Below are 15,629 nucleotides of genomic sequence, written 5' to 3'. Positions count from 1 at the left end.
ATAATTTCAGCATATACACATATATAGCAGCAGTAAGATATAATAATTATTACATTAATATTGACTTGAAAATGAATACTGATCGATTATCCTTCGAATATCAGCTGAGAGAGATCCATGATTTTCGAGATTCTTCTGATCTTCGTCATCATCATCATCAGTGTGCCAACCCCCCCCCCCCCCCCGCATCTTCTTCATCATCACATGAACACATGAACAGGGGGCGGAGCCCGTCCCGGTGCTGCTGCCCTGTGGTTAGTGGAGTCAGGTGTGACGTCAGCCGCGTTTGCGTGAGGAGGTTTACTGCAGTGACACCATCCTCTCTCTCTCTCTCTCTCTCTCTCTCTCTCTCTCTCTCTCTCTCTCTCTCTCTCTCACACACACACACACACACACACTCTCCCAATCTCTGTCTTTCCCTCTTCCCATCGATCACCTCCATCGATTCCACGGATCAATCATACTCTCTGATCCACTGAGATCACTGAGGGCTCGTGCGTGACGTCACAGCACAGACGGAGCTCCATCTTCTTCATCCTTTCTCACCTCCATCATCGTCACCATCATGTCCGGCACCAAGGAGGAGGACCGCAAAGGCTCGAGCGAGTGGCGGGATAGCTTCTGGAACCCGCGAACCCACGAGCTGCTGGGCCGAACCGCCAAGAGCTGGGGTGAGTGAGTGAGTGAGTGAGTGAATGAATGAGTGTTAATGTCGCTCTAACACTGAGCCAAATTATCTCTCTCTATGTTCAAACCATCTTTATTTGAATGTTACAAACAAAAACTGCAAATGATAACAAAATAATCCTATATATATCTTCCTGTCTGTGTCAGACATCCCTTCTATCTATATATATATATATATACACACACACATATATATATATATATATATATATATATATATATATATATATATATATATATATGTACGATTTGCATTTGTTTTGTTCGTTTCTGCAGAAGTCGGAACTGGGAGTGAAGTCACCCCCGAGTTTGATGCGTTCTAGTTAAGAAGTCCAAACGTATCTCGGGCGAGCCATTGTTGTCTATGACAACGCTCTACATGTTTAATTTTTATACATAGACGTGTTGCTAGGCAGTTTGTGTGCGCAAAAAAACCCAAACAGTGCCACGTGAACGGCTGATTTACTGTCAAACTAAGTGAGGTTGCTTCCGCGTCGGGAATCCGAGCCCAAACAAATTCCGAGTTCCGACTCCAAATGGAACGCGCCGCTAGAATCGCACACTTCAGATCGAACAGATCTTTATTGACAGCGACGTCAGTGAACAAAAATAATTGCATACAAACTGTAAACATACTATTATTATTATTATTTGTTTTTAATAAAATCATATAGAAATAAATATTTTTATATATTAACTGTGTCAGTATGCACATATACGATTTCATTTTACAATAAATAAAAAATACTATATAAAGTGACAAATTATTATGTACATTTCATAAAAAAGTATACATGTACATTTTGTATTAATCCAAATTATTATTATTATGTTAGTTTTGGAAATTATACTGGTATGTATGACGTTCCTCTCTCTCTCTGCGTCTCAGTGTCAGAGATGCTCGCTTGTCCTCTGGCAGCCATGTCCCGTCTGAAGGTCACTCTCTCTCGCTCTCTCTCTCTCTCTCTCTCTCTCCCTCTCTTAAAGGAGACTGGATGAATTGTTCAGAAAATGGGACAAGTGTGTGTGTGTGTGTATGTGTGTGTGTGTGTTCTTGTATGTGAATCTTTGTGAGGACCAAAAAAATCTTAGAAGCCTAAGGGGAGTGAGGACAATTTTGGGAATGTGAGGACATTTCGGCTGGTCCTCACGTTCTCTCACCAACTAAAGGGGCTTCTTCGGGCTTAAGACCTGGTTGTAGGGATAGCGTTCTGCATTTAGTTGTGATGGTTAAGGTTAAGGGTCAGGGGCTAGGGAATGCATTGTGTCTATGACGTGTCCTCACCACGACTGCTGCGCCAATTCCCATTTGGGATATTGATGTAACAAAAATGATGCAAAAATAGAGCGCCCCCCCCAGTTATCCCCCGGTGTTACAGAGACAACTGCTCACCTTCTATTTATGGTGCATTCCAGTAGTTGTCAGGAGTTGGAAATTCCGACTTCGTAGTCGGACATTTGCTCTGAGATGGACTGTGGGGGTGTTCCCCGCCTCTAGTCCTATGTCAGCTGGGATTGGCACCCCAGTGACCCTCATGTGGAGGATAAAGCAGTAGGAGATGGATGGGTGGGTGGATGGATGGATGGATGGATGGACGGATACTTGGAATATTCAACTGGGAGGTTGGATTTCAACCTCACAAACAAAGACTGATTCCAAGATTGCTGCCAATCGCGTCCATACCGAAAACACTCTGCTACGCTGACTGTTAATTGCACTCCCGTGTTATGTTATATATGGTACTGTTACATTTTTAACCATGGACATTATGGCTAACTATTGCTAGCAGTTTCCGAGCAGTGGGAACCGTTGGCGTTCATTTCCGCGTTGTGGCAAGAGCACCTGTGGACATGCTAATTTCTTCTTTGTGTGCATCGTTTTCTGCAGCGGCGCAAATTTCTACGCCACTTTTTTTCTACGGCACAACAAAAATGCTGCAGTTTTTCATGAATCCCCCTTAGCCATTAGCTTAGCAGTGAATTAGCAGTTTGTAGCGAACCGTAGTCTTTACAACTTGGGACGGCGCTCTGTGAGTTTTAATTTCATCACGAAACGTTCCTGGTTCACACACGCATCTCAAGCCTCCTCAGGCTTTACATAACCACACTGTGATGATGTCATCATATTTCCCATCATGCACCAGGGCAGTGGATGTTTGGCCTTGATGGAGCCTGAAGGACACACAAAGATAACACACACACACACACATTAACAGTGTTTTTTTTTTCTTGTTTTTTTTTAATCTGGATTAAATCACAGGCGAGTTTGATTGGACTGTAATCTGTCCAAATACACAGACACAGTGAGAGAGAGAGAGAGAGTTGACATCCTCTTAAAGGAACAGTAACATGTTTCTCAGCATCTCACTGTCCACTGACAATTCCACCATCAAGTTTCTGTCTGTCTGTCTGTCTATTTTACCTGATTCTGACCCTGTGTCAGGTGTCTGGTTGTGGTTAATCTGAGGACTCTTCTCATGACAGGAGGATACCTTTAACAGGTTCAGCCCATTAATCCAGGACCAGCGCACTGGATGGCTGTCTGTCTGCTGTCAGTGATCAGCGTACTGATTTATTTGTGTGTGGTGGGGGGGGAACCTGGGAGGTCTTCTGAAGGTCCTGGAAATGGTCTTACTTGACCCATGAGAAAGTAGAAGGTTCCTTTAGGTAATCCCCTTTGTCTTTGATGGCTTCCTTGAGAAGGTTTTGTGGATCATTGAAGACGCCCCAGTCCTCGAGTCAGTTAACTTTCATGTTGCTATGGTTACCTACAGCTCATTGTCTGAGAAGGTTCTCAGTCATCCAGGTCATTTTTCAGAGGTTAGCTGTAGGCAACAGGACATGCTTGAGTTAAGATGAACCTCTCTTCCAAGAGACTTCTTCAGTTCTGAATAAGGTGACAATTTTTACTGACCTCTTCTGGCCAATCAAAGAGCAGGAGTCTCTGTCTCCAGGGTAACTACTGATGCTCCCCATTTTAATATCAAAGAGATAGCGGGAGCGGGATTAGCCCCTCCCCCATCTGTGTCCTCTCCCCCATCTCTGAATGTAGGTCATCAGTGGGGACGGGGCCAAACACAAGAGGATTATAAAGATGAAATGTAGAGAGGAGGAGGATAATAACCCATGTGTGGCTCCGCCCCCTCAGGCCTGATCCTGCTCTTCTACCTGATCTTCTACCTGTTTCTGGCGGGAATGTTCACGCTCACCATGTACATGCTGCTGCTGACGCTGGACGACTACAAGCCCACCTGGCAGGACCGCCTGACCACTCCAGGTGAGACGATCAAATGCACCCGACGTCGTCATCGATCAATCACAATCCCTGATCATCGCTGTGTCTTTTCATGTTTCAGGCATGATGATTCGTCCAAAGGGCGATCAGCTGGAGATTGTTTACTCCATTTCGGACAAGGAGAGCTGGGACAGCTTTGTCCAAAACCTCAACACCTTCCTGTCCCGTGAGACCCTAGACTGACCCATTCCAATTCTAATATGATAAATCTATTACCACCTCTCTGTCCGTTTGACTGTTTGTCTCTTTGTCTCCCTGTGTCTCTGCAGCATACAATGACACCTACCAGGTTCAGACCAACGACAACTGTCCTCCAGATCAATACTTCATTCAGGAGGACAGTGAAGAGGTAAACCTGTCTGTCTTCTCACTCGTGTGTGTCTGTTTCCCACTTGCCTGTGTGTCTTCCTCTCATCTTTTCTGGCTGTCTCTCATAGGTCAGGAACAATCCCAAACGTTCCTGTCAGTTTAATCGGACCATTCTGGAGGACTGTTCTGGGATGTCCGATAGCTCCTATGGTTTCAACAGTGGTCAGCCCTGCATCCTCATCAAATTGAACCGGGTAAGTCCACCTCTGACCTCGCAGCACCCGTCCTCTAAGGGATAGTCCAGGTTTTGAGAAGCGTGGAAGTATAAGGTACTGATACATAGACAGTGTTGAATTCAAACACCCACCTGCAACCAGGCTCAGATTAGCCGTCAATAAAATTGGTATCCACTCAAATGTTTACTGATGTTATAAATCAAGTGAGTAGGGGGGAATCCCATGGCCGAGTGGAAGGGAATTTGGCTTGTAACCAGAGGGTTGTCTGTTCAAATCTTGCCAGGTCAGGGGCTGGGGAAACTTTGAGCAAGGTACCCAATCCCTATTGCTCAATGTTAAGTGGACTCATCAGAGCTGGTACTAAGCCCTGTTAGAGGTAGAAGTTTATTTTCCCATAGACTTCCATTCAACAACTACAATGATGTTTCACGTACAGTCTATGGCCAGAGACCACACCTGTACAACTCATTGCTGAAAGAATAAAAGCACAAACCCTTAAAGTGTCTGTCTGTCTCTGCAGGTGATCAATATGTTACCAGGGAAGGACGGTCAATCTCCTTATGTCACCTGTGGAGCCAAGGTCTGAACCTTTCTGTCTGTCTGTCTGTCTGTCTGTCTGTCTGTCTGTCTGTCTGTCTGTCAGTGATTGATCAAGGACTGATCTTTGTGTGTGTGCAGAGGGAGGACAGCGATAAAATCGGACCTCTTGCTTATTTTCCTCCTAATGGGACCTTTAACCTCATGTACTACCCGTACTATGGCAAGAAATCTCAGGTACTACACACACTAACACACAGAGGACCTTGTACAGCTGTTCCTTTGAGGACACTGCACTGACTTCCAATCATTTGGCATCCCATGGCCAAGTGGAAAGGGAACTTGGCTTGTAACCAGAGGGTTGCCAGTTTGAGTCCCCACCAGATCAAAGGGCTGGGGTATCCTTGGGCAAGATACTCAACCTCCATTGCCTCCTCCTCAGTGGCTGCCCACAGCTCCTAATTCTAGGAAGGTTTCTAGTAGAGAAACTAAGGGAAATACTTTACTGAAGTACAAAAAATTAAAAGCTTTAAGAAAATTTAATTTGGACAAACTTAAAAAAAAAAAAAAAAAAGCCTCAACCATAACCAGTCACTGCCCCTAACCCTAACCACAATTCAAATCTCACCCCTCAACTTTACCAGTTTCTCAGAAATAAGGCACTGCCTCATTAGGACCAGGTTTTGGTCTCCATGAGGACTGCTGGTCCTGACAAGATCTGTGGTCCTAAAGACGTAACAAATATGAGAACACACACAGAGTCTGGTTTCCATGACTTCAGAGGGCATTACATTGACTTCCATTAACTTCCTGGAGACCGATTCTAACCCCAACCATAACTACTACTTACGTCTTGAGGACTTGCTTTTTGTCCCCATAAGGAAGACAATTCCCCATGTAATCAGATTTAGGTCCCCACAACATGAGATATACCTGGAACACACACACATACCATCTCAGTGAGGACATTAGCCCCTAAAACCAAGTCTTTAATGTCATAATGTCCTCACCTTCGCAAAATATGTCCCCACTCCCATGGTAAGTTTTAAGTCCTAACAATGATATACATACAAGTACAAATGCAAACACACAGGTTGAATCCAGTAACGTCAGATGAGTAGGAAGTGATGTAAGCATTAAAACTAAAACAGGAAGTGACATTAAAAAGAGACATTCACACGTTCATGTCTCATCTCATATGTGATGGTTTTACTGTTTCAGGTGAACTACACTCAGCCGCTGGTGGCGGTGAAGTTCCTGAATGCCTCTCTGAATACGGACATCAACGTCGAGTGTAAAATTAACTCCAACACGCTCGCCGTCGGCAGCGAGAGGGACAAGTTCGCCGGACGGGTTTCCTTTAAGCTACGGATCAACGACAAATAGATAGACACACACACACACACACGCACACGCACCCGCACACAGAAACAAACACACATTAAAGCTGCACTCGTCCTCGTCTTTAATCCGGCACCACGGTGCGTTCACTGACACTCACTCTGCCCCTGTAGCCGTTCTGTAACTTTCTGTCATGTCATCCTCGGTCTCAGTGCAGCTTTAACCCAAACACACCAACATCCTGGAACCGACCAATCAGCACGCACACACGCTGTGATGTCACTGCCAATGAGGTTGGACTGAGGAACAACAGACGATCAATATCATCAATGTGCATGAATCGAAAAGAAAGATAGATATTGATCACACAACTGTTTACTGATCAATCAGTCGTTTTATTTATTCTTATTTAATATTTGTTTGTTTGTTTTTTTTTTACTATTTTATGGACCACTTCAGAAAACATAGACTATTTTGAACTAGTTCAGAAAATACACACCACATCAACCTAGTTCAGAAAATACAGACTACATTGAACCAAACCCGATCAAACCACATCAACCCAGTTCAGACCACATTAAATCAATTCAGAAAATACAGACTAAATCAAAATCGAACCAAACCAGTTAAGACTCGATCAAACCAGTTCAAACCACATCAACCCAGTTCAGACCACATCAAACTGACTACATCAAACCAGTTCAGACTACATCCAAACCGCATCAACCCAATTCAGAAAGTACATAATACATCAAACTAAACCAGTTAAGACTACATTAAACCAGTTCAGACTGCAGACCACATCAAACCAGTTCATACTACAGACTGCATCAAACCAGTTCAGACTACAGACCACATGAAACCAGTTCAGACTACAGACTGCATCAAACCAATTCAGACTACAGACCACATAAAAACAGTTCCGACTACAGACCACATCAAACCAGTTTAAACCCTACACACCACATCAGGTTGTTTTACCCGTTGCCGTGGAAACAGGTTAAATTGACAGCCAGTCATAGATGTAGTTACCATGGCGATACTGTTGTTGTTTGAGGTCACGTCCCCCCCCCCCCCCATGAGCTGATTGGCTCGTTAGTGAGTTAGTTAACGCCAACATGTTTTTGTTTACTATTGTTTACCGCTGAGCGTGATCACCGTTACCACGACAACCACAGCCATGTGTACTCCACACCTGTCGTTCAAAACCGAGCCATAAAGAAAAGTTTCTGTGATTAATGAAAGACTCCTCCCTCACCTGGACTTCTCCTCCAATCGTCTTCCTTTAAAGAGTGACCAGCCAATCAGATCATCCTGCTGTATGATGTTAGATACTTGTTTGTAATTGGAGGATTTCTCCTGCCTGAAACTGTCCTTTTGTTCAACAGTCAATAAAAAAAACACAAAAATGCTAATGAAAAACACCAAAAAAAAACAACGTTTCTGTGATTAATGAAGGGGTGGGGCCACTTTCACAGGTACAACAAGCTCCTCCCTGTCTACATGTCATCAAACTGTCAACCACTTTATTTAATTTATGCAACTTTATTTTAAGAAAATGTTTTAACTTTTTAACTTAACTACAACTTATTCAACTTAATTAACGGAACCATATTGGTGTTACTTAACTTTATTTAACTTGATTAAACTTTAACTTAACTTTATGAAATTGAAATACATTTAAGTTTATAAACTGCTATATCTTTTACTTTATTTAGCGTATTTAACGACAAAAAAAAAAAAAAAATACATCGCACTTACGACTAGCACTTCATAGTTTGATTTACTTGAAGCTCTTACTTACTTCTAGCTCTTATTTGTACCCAAATGTTTAAATGCACATATTGTAAGTCACTTTGGATAAAAGCGTCTGCTAAATGACATGTAATATATATTTTACTTAACTTAATGTGACTTAAATAAATTGTATTTTACTTTTTTAAAATTGGTGTAATTATAATAAACTTTATTTTATTGGTTTAATTCAATCTATTATAAAGTGTTACTTTAAAATACTGTTATGTTTATTTATAAATGCCAGCATGATAACCCCCTTGTGGTAAAAATTGTGAATTACAATAAGCTTTTTTTTTTAATTAGATGACAAATACAAACTAGATTTCCGCAATTCCGTGCCGAAATTTCGAGTGTGCCTGCAGTTCTTGCGGCATGTGTCGTCACGTGCAGGACTTGTGCTGGTAAAGGATTGAGTGGTATTTTGGTGGAATCACCCTTTGAAAGAGAATAACTCATAAACCCCTCCCACTCCCTGATGCCCCCTCCCCCTTCCGAACACCTGCGTTATAAAATCTAAAAATGTGGATTGAACCTTTAAAAGCATTTAGACAGAGTGGTATTTTGGTGGACTCACCCTTTAAAAACACCAAGTTTTAAAGGAGATAACAAGACGGATCAGAGAGGACTCAGACGCAGAGGCCTTTTAATTGTCTTTATTGGCACTCGTAAACAATTCTCAAGGCAGGTCCTCTTTACTGAGGAAAAACAAAAGTGTGGCTATGAAAACCTATAACAAATTGCGAGCGCAACGCTCTACAAGAGAAATGTTGTGGAACTATAAACGCGGAACAAATAAAAATCACTCCGAAGAGGAAACATACTCGGACTAAGGTTATCATGTAAAACTTAAACAGAAAACTCTCCAAACGGAGGAAAACACGGCTCTAAACACTTCAAAACAAAAACTAACTCAAAAGCACAATCCTAATGATTGGCGATCCTTAACTAACTAAGAATGAGATAAAAAACAAAACGCAATCTAAATGATTGGATCTAACTAATAAAAGGTAAGTCACAATCCTAGTGATTGGAGTTCCTAAAAGGCTGTGAAAATTAACAAAGAAAAAATCTCTCCCAAGGAGGAAAACAAAAGCTATAAATCTTAACTAAGGTATCAGCTAACAGGCTATGATAAGAAAACTTACAAAATAAAGCGTCGCTCACCAAGAGGATCAAAAACTTGAGGATTCTGTGGCTGTGACGAGGAGCTCGGGTGATCAGGCATGGACGAAAACACACTGGCACTGAAACAGGGGAACAGGGAGTTTTTATAGTCCACATGGCTTAATTGTCAGCAGGTGTGTGTAATCAGGGCCGGCAGAGGAGGGGGCGGGGCAAACTGCTGGAGTGACAGGAGAGAGGGAGAGAGAGATTCACAATCCCCTCTGTTTCCCATTCTCACAGAGAAAACAGCATGTTTTAAAGTTGTCATATCTCAAGAACGGTTGATGATAGAGATAAAATGTTTGGTTTGTGAGCGCCAGGAGGCTTTCAGCAGCTCCCATCTCAAAATTTGTGACAAACGGGCGTGAATTGACAGAGAAATCACAGTTTTAAAATCACCCTCATCTTGATTTTCCACAACTCCAAAGCAGACATTTTAACATGGGAGTGAATTGAGACTGTGACCAGAGTTCTCTGTGCTTTGAGGTGATTTTAAAAAAAACTACAAGTCATATGAACATGACAAACACACACAGGGTTAGACGACAACCATGGCCAAAAAACCAAAAATTGTCTCTGTAGGTTGGAAATTGTGGGCAGGAGAAGAGTTTGTTTAGAAGTTTTTCTGATTATTTTGCTGGATCTTGCTAGGGTGTGTCACTCTAGCTCACACCTAACGACCACACACACACCCATTATAAAATCAGAAAGCTTTGAAAAAAAGTACAAAACTTAAACTGCGATAGTTCAAAAACCGTAACATGTATCAAAATGTCGACTTAGGTCAGAAAAGTCCCAAGTCTTGTGACCCGTTTAAACTTCCAACCACGTTTCTACGTTAAAGTATGACGACACTGTGATGCTCCAAAGCGGGCTTGGTTTTTTTCGGTCTCCCATCCACTTCAATGTTCATTTTTGTTCAGTTTTTTGTAAATATTATCCCAGTGGTTATATGAAAATCTTAGAAAAGTCATAGCACACCATTCCCGGTCAAGGCGCACATTTTGATATAACTTGTGTTGGGGGTTTCTCAAAGCTGCAGGAGGAGAAGCGCGCCAAACTTTTGGCGTGCGCGGGAAAAATAAGCGGAATAAACGCGTAGGATAACAAGAGATGCTTGCAGCGCAAGGCATTCTAGTGAGAACCCTAGGGTTCTCACTAGAATGCCTTGCAGCTGCAGGCACTAATAAACGCGTAGGATAACAAGAGATGCTTGCAGCGCAAGGCATTCTAGTGAGAACCCTAGGGTTCTCACTAGAATGCCTTGCAGCTGCAGGCACTAATTAAACATTGTCTCTGGGGGGTTTTCCCCACACTTTTATTGTGATTATAAAAATGTCCCACTCCAGTAAAAATATATCAGTCCAACAATCACACGACCTAAGAGCCCAAAACCAGTCACCAAACCGGATTGTTCAGGATTTCAAAGCTGTTACTGAGTCACTTTGCGGCAAAGAAATTCATATTTCACACACAGAAGCAGCAAAATATCTGGTTATATAAGTAGAAGCTGATACACCAGAGTCCAGATTAAACCTGGTCCGGGATTCCCCGAAAGATTTTGTGCACAGGACTGTGGTAGACCTGGATCAGGGTATCAGAAAATCCGGTGATAAACCAGACCAGCAGGTGACAGCCTTGACATTATAAAGTGACAAAAAGAAAGAGATTGAAGCAGTATCTGGTTCAGAACCAGGACCATGATTAGATTCAGGTGCAGGATTCAGGACCAGGCTCAGTGATTGGGAACCAGAATGAGTCCTGTTTTAAAGAGAAAAAGATGGATTTAAACTGATGTGAAACCAGAAACAAATGCATTTAAATCTCTCTGTCTTTCCTCAAATAATGTGATTTTACTTTATTCTGGTGATTTAAAACTGATTGTGAACTGGTCTAAGATCATATGCTCGGAATAATGTAGTTTTAAACTGCTTTTGAATGTGTACACTGGTGAAAACTGATTTAAGACTGGGTATAAACGGGTGTAAATTGGTTTTAGACTGTGTAAACCAGTGTAAACCAGTTTATATTATGTACGAAAACTGAGTAAATTGGTTAAGGACTACTCCTAAACTGTTCTTACAATATGTGTAAACTCGTGTAAATTGTACTCAGACTGACTTTAAACTGGGTTTCAAAAGGTGGAAACTGGTTTGAAACTGGTTTCAGGATAAGTGGTACAAACACATTTTAGGGGGTTAAGGATTACCTCGAGACTTCTTCCGGTAGTAGATGAATCCAGCCAGAGACAAGGTCAGACCCAGAATCAGTCCAGAGGCACCGATGGCGATCTTGTTTCTCTCAGACTCGGGCATGGATGGCTCTGAGGACAGACAGACAGACACAGAGACAGGTGAGCAGAAAGACAGGTGTACAGACAGACAGACAGACAGACAGACAGACAGACAGACAGGTTTATACCCCAGTTAGTGATCAGAGGTTGACTCAGGCTGGCATGTTCCACCACACACGAGATCTTCTCTCCAGACCTGCGTCGACAAAAAAAACAACACAACACCGTTTGTGTCGCACAGTTGGAGACAAAGTGGACCTCGGTGGACCTGGTTCTCTGTAGACCTCCGTGTGAACTCACCTGGGCGTGTACTCCAGGTGAGAGTGGACCTGGTAGTACCAATCACTGTCCTCCAGCTCGTCAGTGGAAGTGACATCAGAGGTGACTTCCTTCCCGTCTCTGTGCCAGGTCACTTTGATGTGTTTGGGGTAGAAGTCGAAGACGCTGCAGACCAACATGGTAGGATGTTTACCAGCAGGGGACTCCTCAGAGCGAAGTCTGACGTAGGGTTTGGCTGGAGGACAAATAATGACAAGTCTGTAAACGGCATTTTACTGATTATTCCATTCGAGTGACTTTATTTATCTCTTAATGAGCTTAATTTTTCATGGGAATATTCAATGGTTCGTCATCTACTATCTTTTTCTACATCGTGTTGTGCGTGTGAAAATGTTAGAACTATCGTTTAGAGTTGAGCGAACAGAAGCCGTCCAGTGTGTATTCAAAATAAAATGGGATTAAGAGAAGGAAGTGATAAGTGAAGAGCGTTGTTTATGTTTGAAAACGGTAAAGTGGGAAACAAATGTGTGAATATAGACGTGTTTCGGCGTCGGGAGTCGAGCAAAGTGCTGGATTTTGTTGAAGCGGAAATAAAATTAATTCATTCATTCGTCGTTCGTGAGAAGCCACAATGGTGATCGTGACGGAATAAAACAAAATGGGATTATGAACTCCAACTGAACAAACTGGTTTGTTTATTCCTTATTTCTTAACATCTATCGTACATATTTGACAGCAACTTGAATCTTAATTACAAAACTAAAAAGATAAAAAATGTATTCATTCATTTATGTATTTACATTTAATAACTTTTTTTACTGCCCACCTGCAGTACCGACAGAGCCCACCAGGGGGCACCAGCTCACTTTATTTGTATTTATTTTATTTTATTTTATTTCATTGTTTGACTGATGACTGTTTGTTCATGATGGTAACGAACAACCATTTTGTTATCTTGTTCCATCTCTCTACGAATTATTGTCATTTGTTTATTTTTATTTCTTTTACTTTAGTATTTAAAGATTTTATAATATAATATATAATATAATTTTTTGGGCCGGCCCTGCGTTCCACTTCCTCGTATTCTCTGTCTCACTTTACTTGCGCCCAAAAATTAAAATAAATGAATAAATAAATGAATAAATAAATAAATAAATAAATAAGTAGAATCGCGATGAGGAGGAACACGGAGAGAGAGTCGTGCAGAGAATTTTGACAATGGTTTGAACGTTTGTTTATGTTTATAAGTTACAGCTTTACTAACAATAATAATAATAATATAGAGGATTGTACATTATAGGGATGTGTATTATTTTACAGTGATGACGTCACACAAACACTCACCTGATTTAGTCAGATCATATGGATAGTAAATTCCCACATTGTTAAAACAGTATCTCTCCCTCTCAGCTCTCGTTTGGACCACCTCTGGACCGCTGTTCCACCTCTTTGCGTTCTTCACTCCAAACTCAGTGTATCCCACATATTCTCCCACATTGCTGTCAAACCTGAGGTACTCCCGTCTGTTGTAATAGAGAGACCGGATGTACTGGATGTCCTCCAGTTTAGTTGAGTTAAATATGCAGACATCCAACGTATATTCCTCAAATCCATCTGAAGAACAGAACACAGTGGTGGAGTTATTGATATATTGATCAATAATCAGAGTATTGATGAGTGATCAGTGTGTTGCATTTACCTGCTGTGTGAGCAGCGATGAAGAGGAGGATGATGCTGAGGAAAGTTGAAGCCATGTTCCTCTGTTCACTCGACACTGACAGAGTCTGACTGAGAGCTGCTCATTTAAACCCAGAGATTATGTGACCTGCAGAGTCACTAGTTGCCAGGTAGAGCAGTCTGACAGATGTCTGGTTGTTTTACAGACACAGTCAGACCAGAGTCAATGACAGAGAAATGGTGATGTTCACTATCAACATTAAAAATGAAAAGTGCCTTGAAATAAAAACGGATTGATTTGCAAAGCTCACTGTCATCACATGTGCTGACTCATGAATGTTTTTAACTCATAGTTCTTGCTTCCTGAAAAAACTCACCAGTGTTTGTCGGTTGGAGTGTAATTATGTGCCATGTACTGACAGTCTTGTATGAAGCACCTTTATAAAAGTATGTTATTTTATTTTTAACAATAAAAAAAGTAGTCAAATAATTAATTGCGTTAGAGTAATAACGTATTTAGTGAAAAAACGACTCAAGTACTGAGTAACTGCTGACTACGGGTCACATTGAGAAAAAAATATCACAGACTGCGAGAATAAAGTTGTAAATTTACAAGAATAAAGTCGTAATATTCTGATATATTATATTTAGAAGAGGAGCGTTGTAAAAATGAGGGCTGTGGAACATTTTATGGAATTGTACTTCACAAACAAGGAGATACATAATCTTTTGGCACATCAGCATCACATTGTCAAAAGTATCAGGACTTTAAAAAGTATATGCAAGAAAATGCATAGATGGACTTGGAGGATATCACTGCTTTTGTGGAGGGGAAAATAGCTGGAACTGGTCCACTGCAGGGTTATCAGTGGATGCATCAGCAGGCCATTCAGAGGGGTTTTGTGGTTTCTCAAGAAACCACAAAACTGAATTAAGATTTTGGATCCCACCGGGAAGCCAATCATTGGCATATCTTTTGGGAACGCCCAGTGGTTAAATCCTTCTGGACAGAGCTTCACAAAGTATTAGGCAGCATGTTTAATACTAATCTACCTATGCAGTTTTCGACATTATTTTTAGGAAATTCAGATTCACAGGTCAGGCAAGCTGATGAATATTTATTTCGTATTTTGATAACCGCTGGTAAAAAAAGCACTGACAAGGTGTTGGGTTCTCCCTGATCCGCCCACAATACAGGAGTGGATAAGTATAGTAAGCGACATTTACCTCATGGAACAGATTACCTTCTCCATTCGCCTACAGAAAAACATATTTATTGAATTGTGGGCCAAATGGGTAAGATGTGTTAGTTTTGAACAAACAGAAGTATTGAATGGATGATCCTGTAATGCTATTTTTATGCTTTATTTTTGGCGACTAGTGTGTATTGTTTCATTTTACTTATTTAAAAAAAAAAAAAAAAAAAAAACTCCCTGGTGGACATTTCTTTATTTGCTCTTTTATAAATGTCTATCTTTCCCAATTTGTTCGAGTTCTCAAGTATACTTTAATTTGACTTTCTGTATTTTGTTTCTTGTTTTGTATACAAAGATTTCAATTGTGAGTGGCGGAAATACCATTGTATGTTATTTGAAATGAAAGTAATTACTGTATTGTAATGCTCTCACAAAACAAAAATAAAAAATGTAAAAAAAAAAAAGCAAGCTGGCAGTACACCTGGAGAGACCCCAATGCCTTATGGCATATGGATTCATATGATAAACTAGAGAAACCACAAAACCCCTCTCCGCTGATGCATGCACAATAATAAAACTTGTGTTTTCTCAAGTTCGATGTGGAGTTCTAGGAGACTGAAATGTCGACATGTTCAGGCAGACACAGGTGACAATGCATGACATAGCTGTTCTTGTTTGTAGTCTTTAAGATAAACATACACCGTGTTCCAAATTATTATGGAAATTATATTGTTCTCTGATTTTCCTAAATAGTCAATACAAATTAAATTAAAGAGTCAGCATAATTTTCAAGTCATCAACTGTTAGAGTATAATTCA

General features: G+C 41.1%; 2 protein-coding genes across 2 annotated transcripts; one reads left to right on the top strand and one right to left on the bottom strand.

Moving 5' to 3' along the window:
- The first annotated feature begins 479 nt into the window (after window positions 1-479).
- On the top strand, window positions 480-6,926 carry atp1b2a (ATPase Na+/K+ transporting subunit beta 2a). The gene is made up of 8 exons (XM_058623693.1): window positions 480-671; window positions 3,836-3,964; window positions 4,044-4,148; window positions 4,252-4,331; window positions 4,420-4,545; window positions 5,048-5,107; window positions 5,206-5,301; window positions 6,286-6,926. The coding sequence occupies exons 1-8, from the start codon at window positions 566-568 to the stop codon at window positions 6,448-6,450; spliced, it is 867 nt and encodes a 288-aa protein (XP_058479676.1). The 5' UTR covers window positions 480-565; the 3' UTR covers window positions 6,451-6,926.
- A 1,221-nt stretch (window positions 6,927-8,147) lies between these two features.
- On the bottom strand, window positions 8,148-13,739 carry LOC131455858 (H-2 class II histocompatibility antigen, E-S beta chain-like). The gene is made up of 6 exons (XM_058623701.1): window positions 13,638-13,739; window positions 13,283-13,552; window positions 11,960-12,173; window positions 11,788-11,855; window positions 11,576-11,689; window positions 8,148-11,127 (listed from the first exon to the last, which is right to left on the bottom strand). Exons 1-6 carry the CDS (start codon window positions 13,690-13,692, stop codon window positions 11,102-11,104), a joined length of 747 nt encoding a protein of 248 aa, XP_058479684.1. The 5' UTR covers window positions 13,693-13,739; the 3' UTR covers window positions 8,148-11,101.
- Window positions 13,740-15,629: the final 1,890 nt, after the last annotated feature.

The sequence above is a fragment of the Solea solea genome, chromosome 3, assembly GCF_958295425.1.
Source record: "Solea solea chromosome 3, fSolSol10.1, whole genome shotgun sequence".
Taxonomy (NCBI): domain Eukaryota; kingdom Metazoa; phylum Chordata; class Actinopteri; order Pleuronectiformes; family Soleidae; genus Solea; species Solea solea.
The sequence above is the reverse complement of the archived record's forward strand: the minus strand, read 5'-3'. Positions and strand labels throughout refer to the sequence as shown.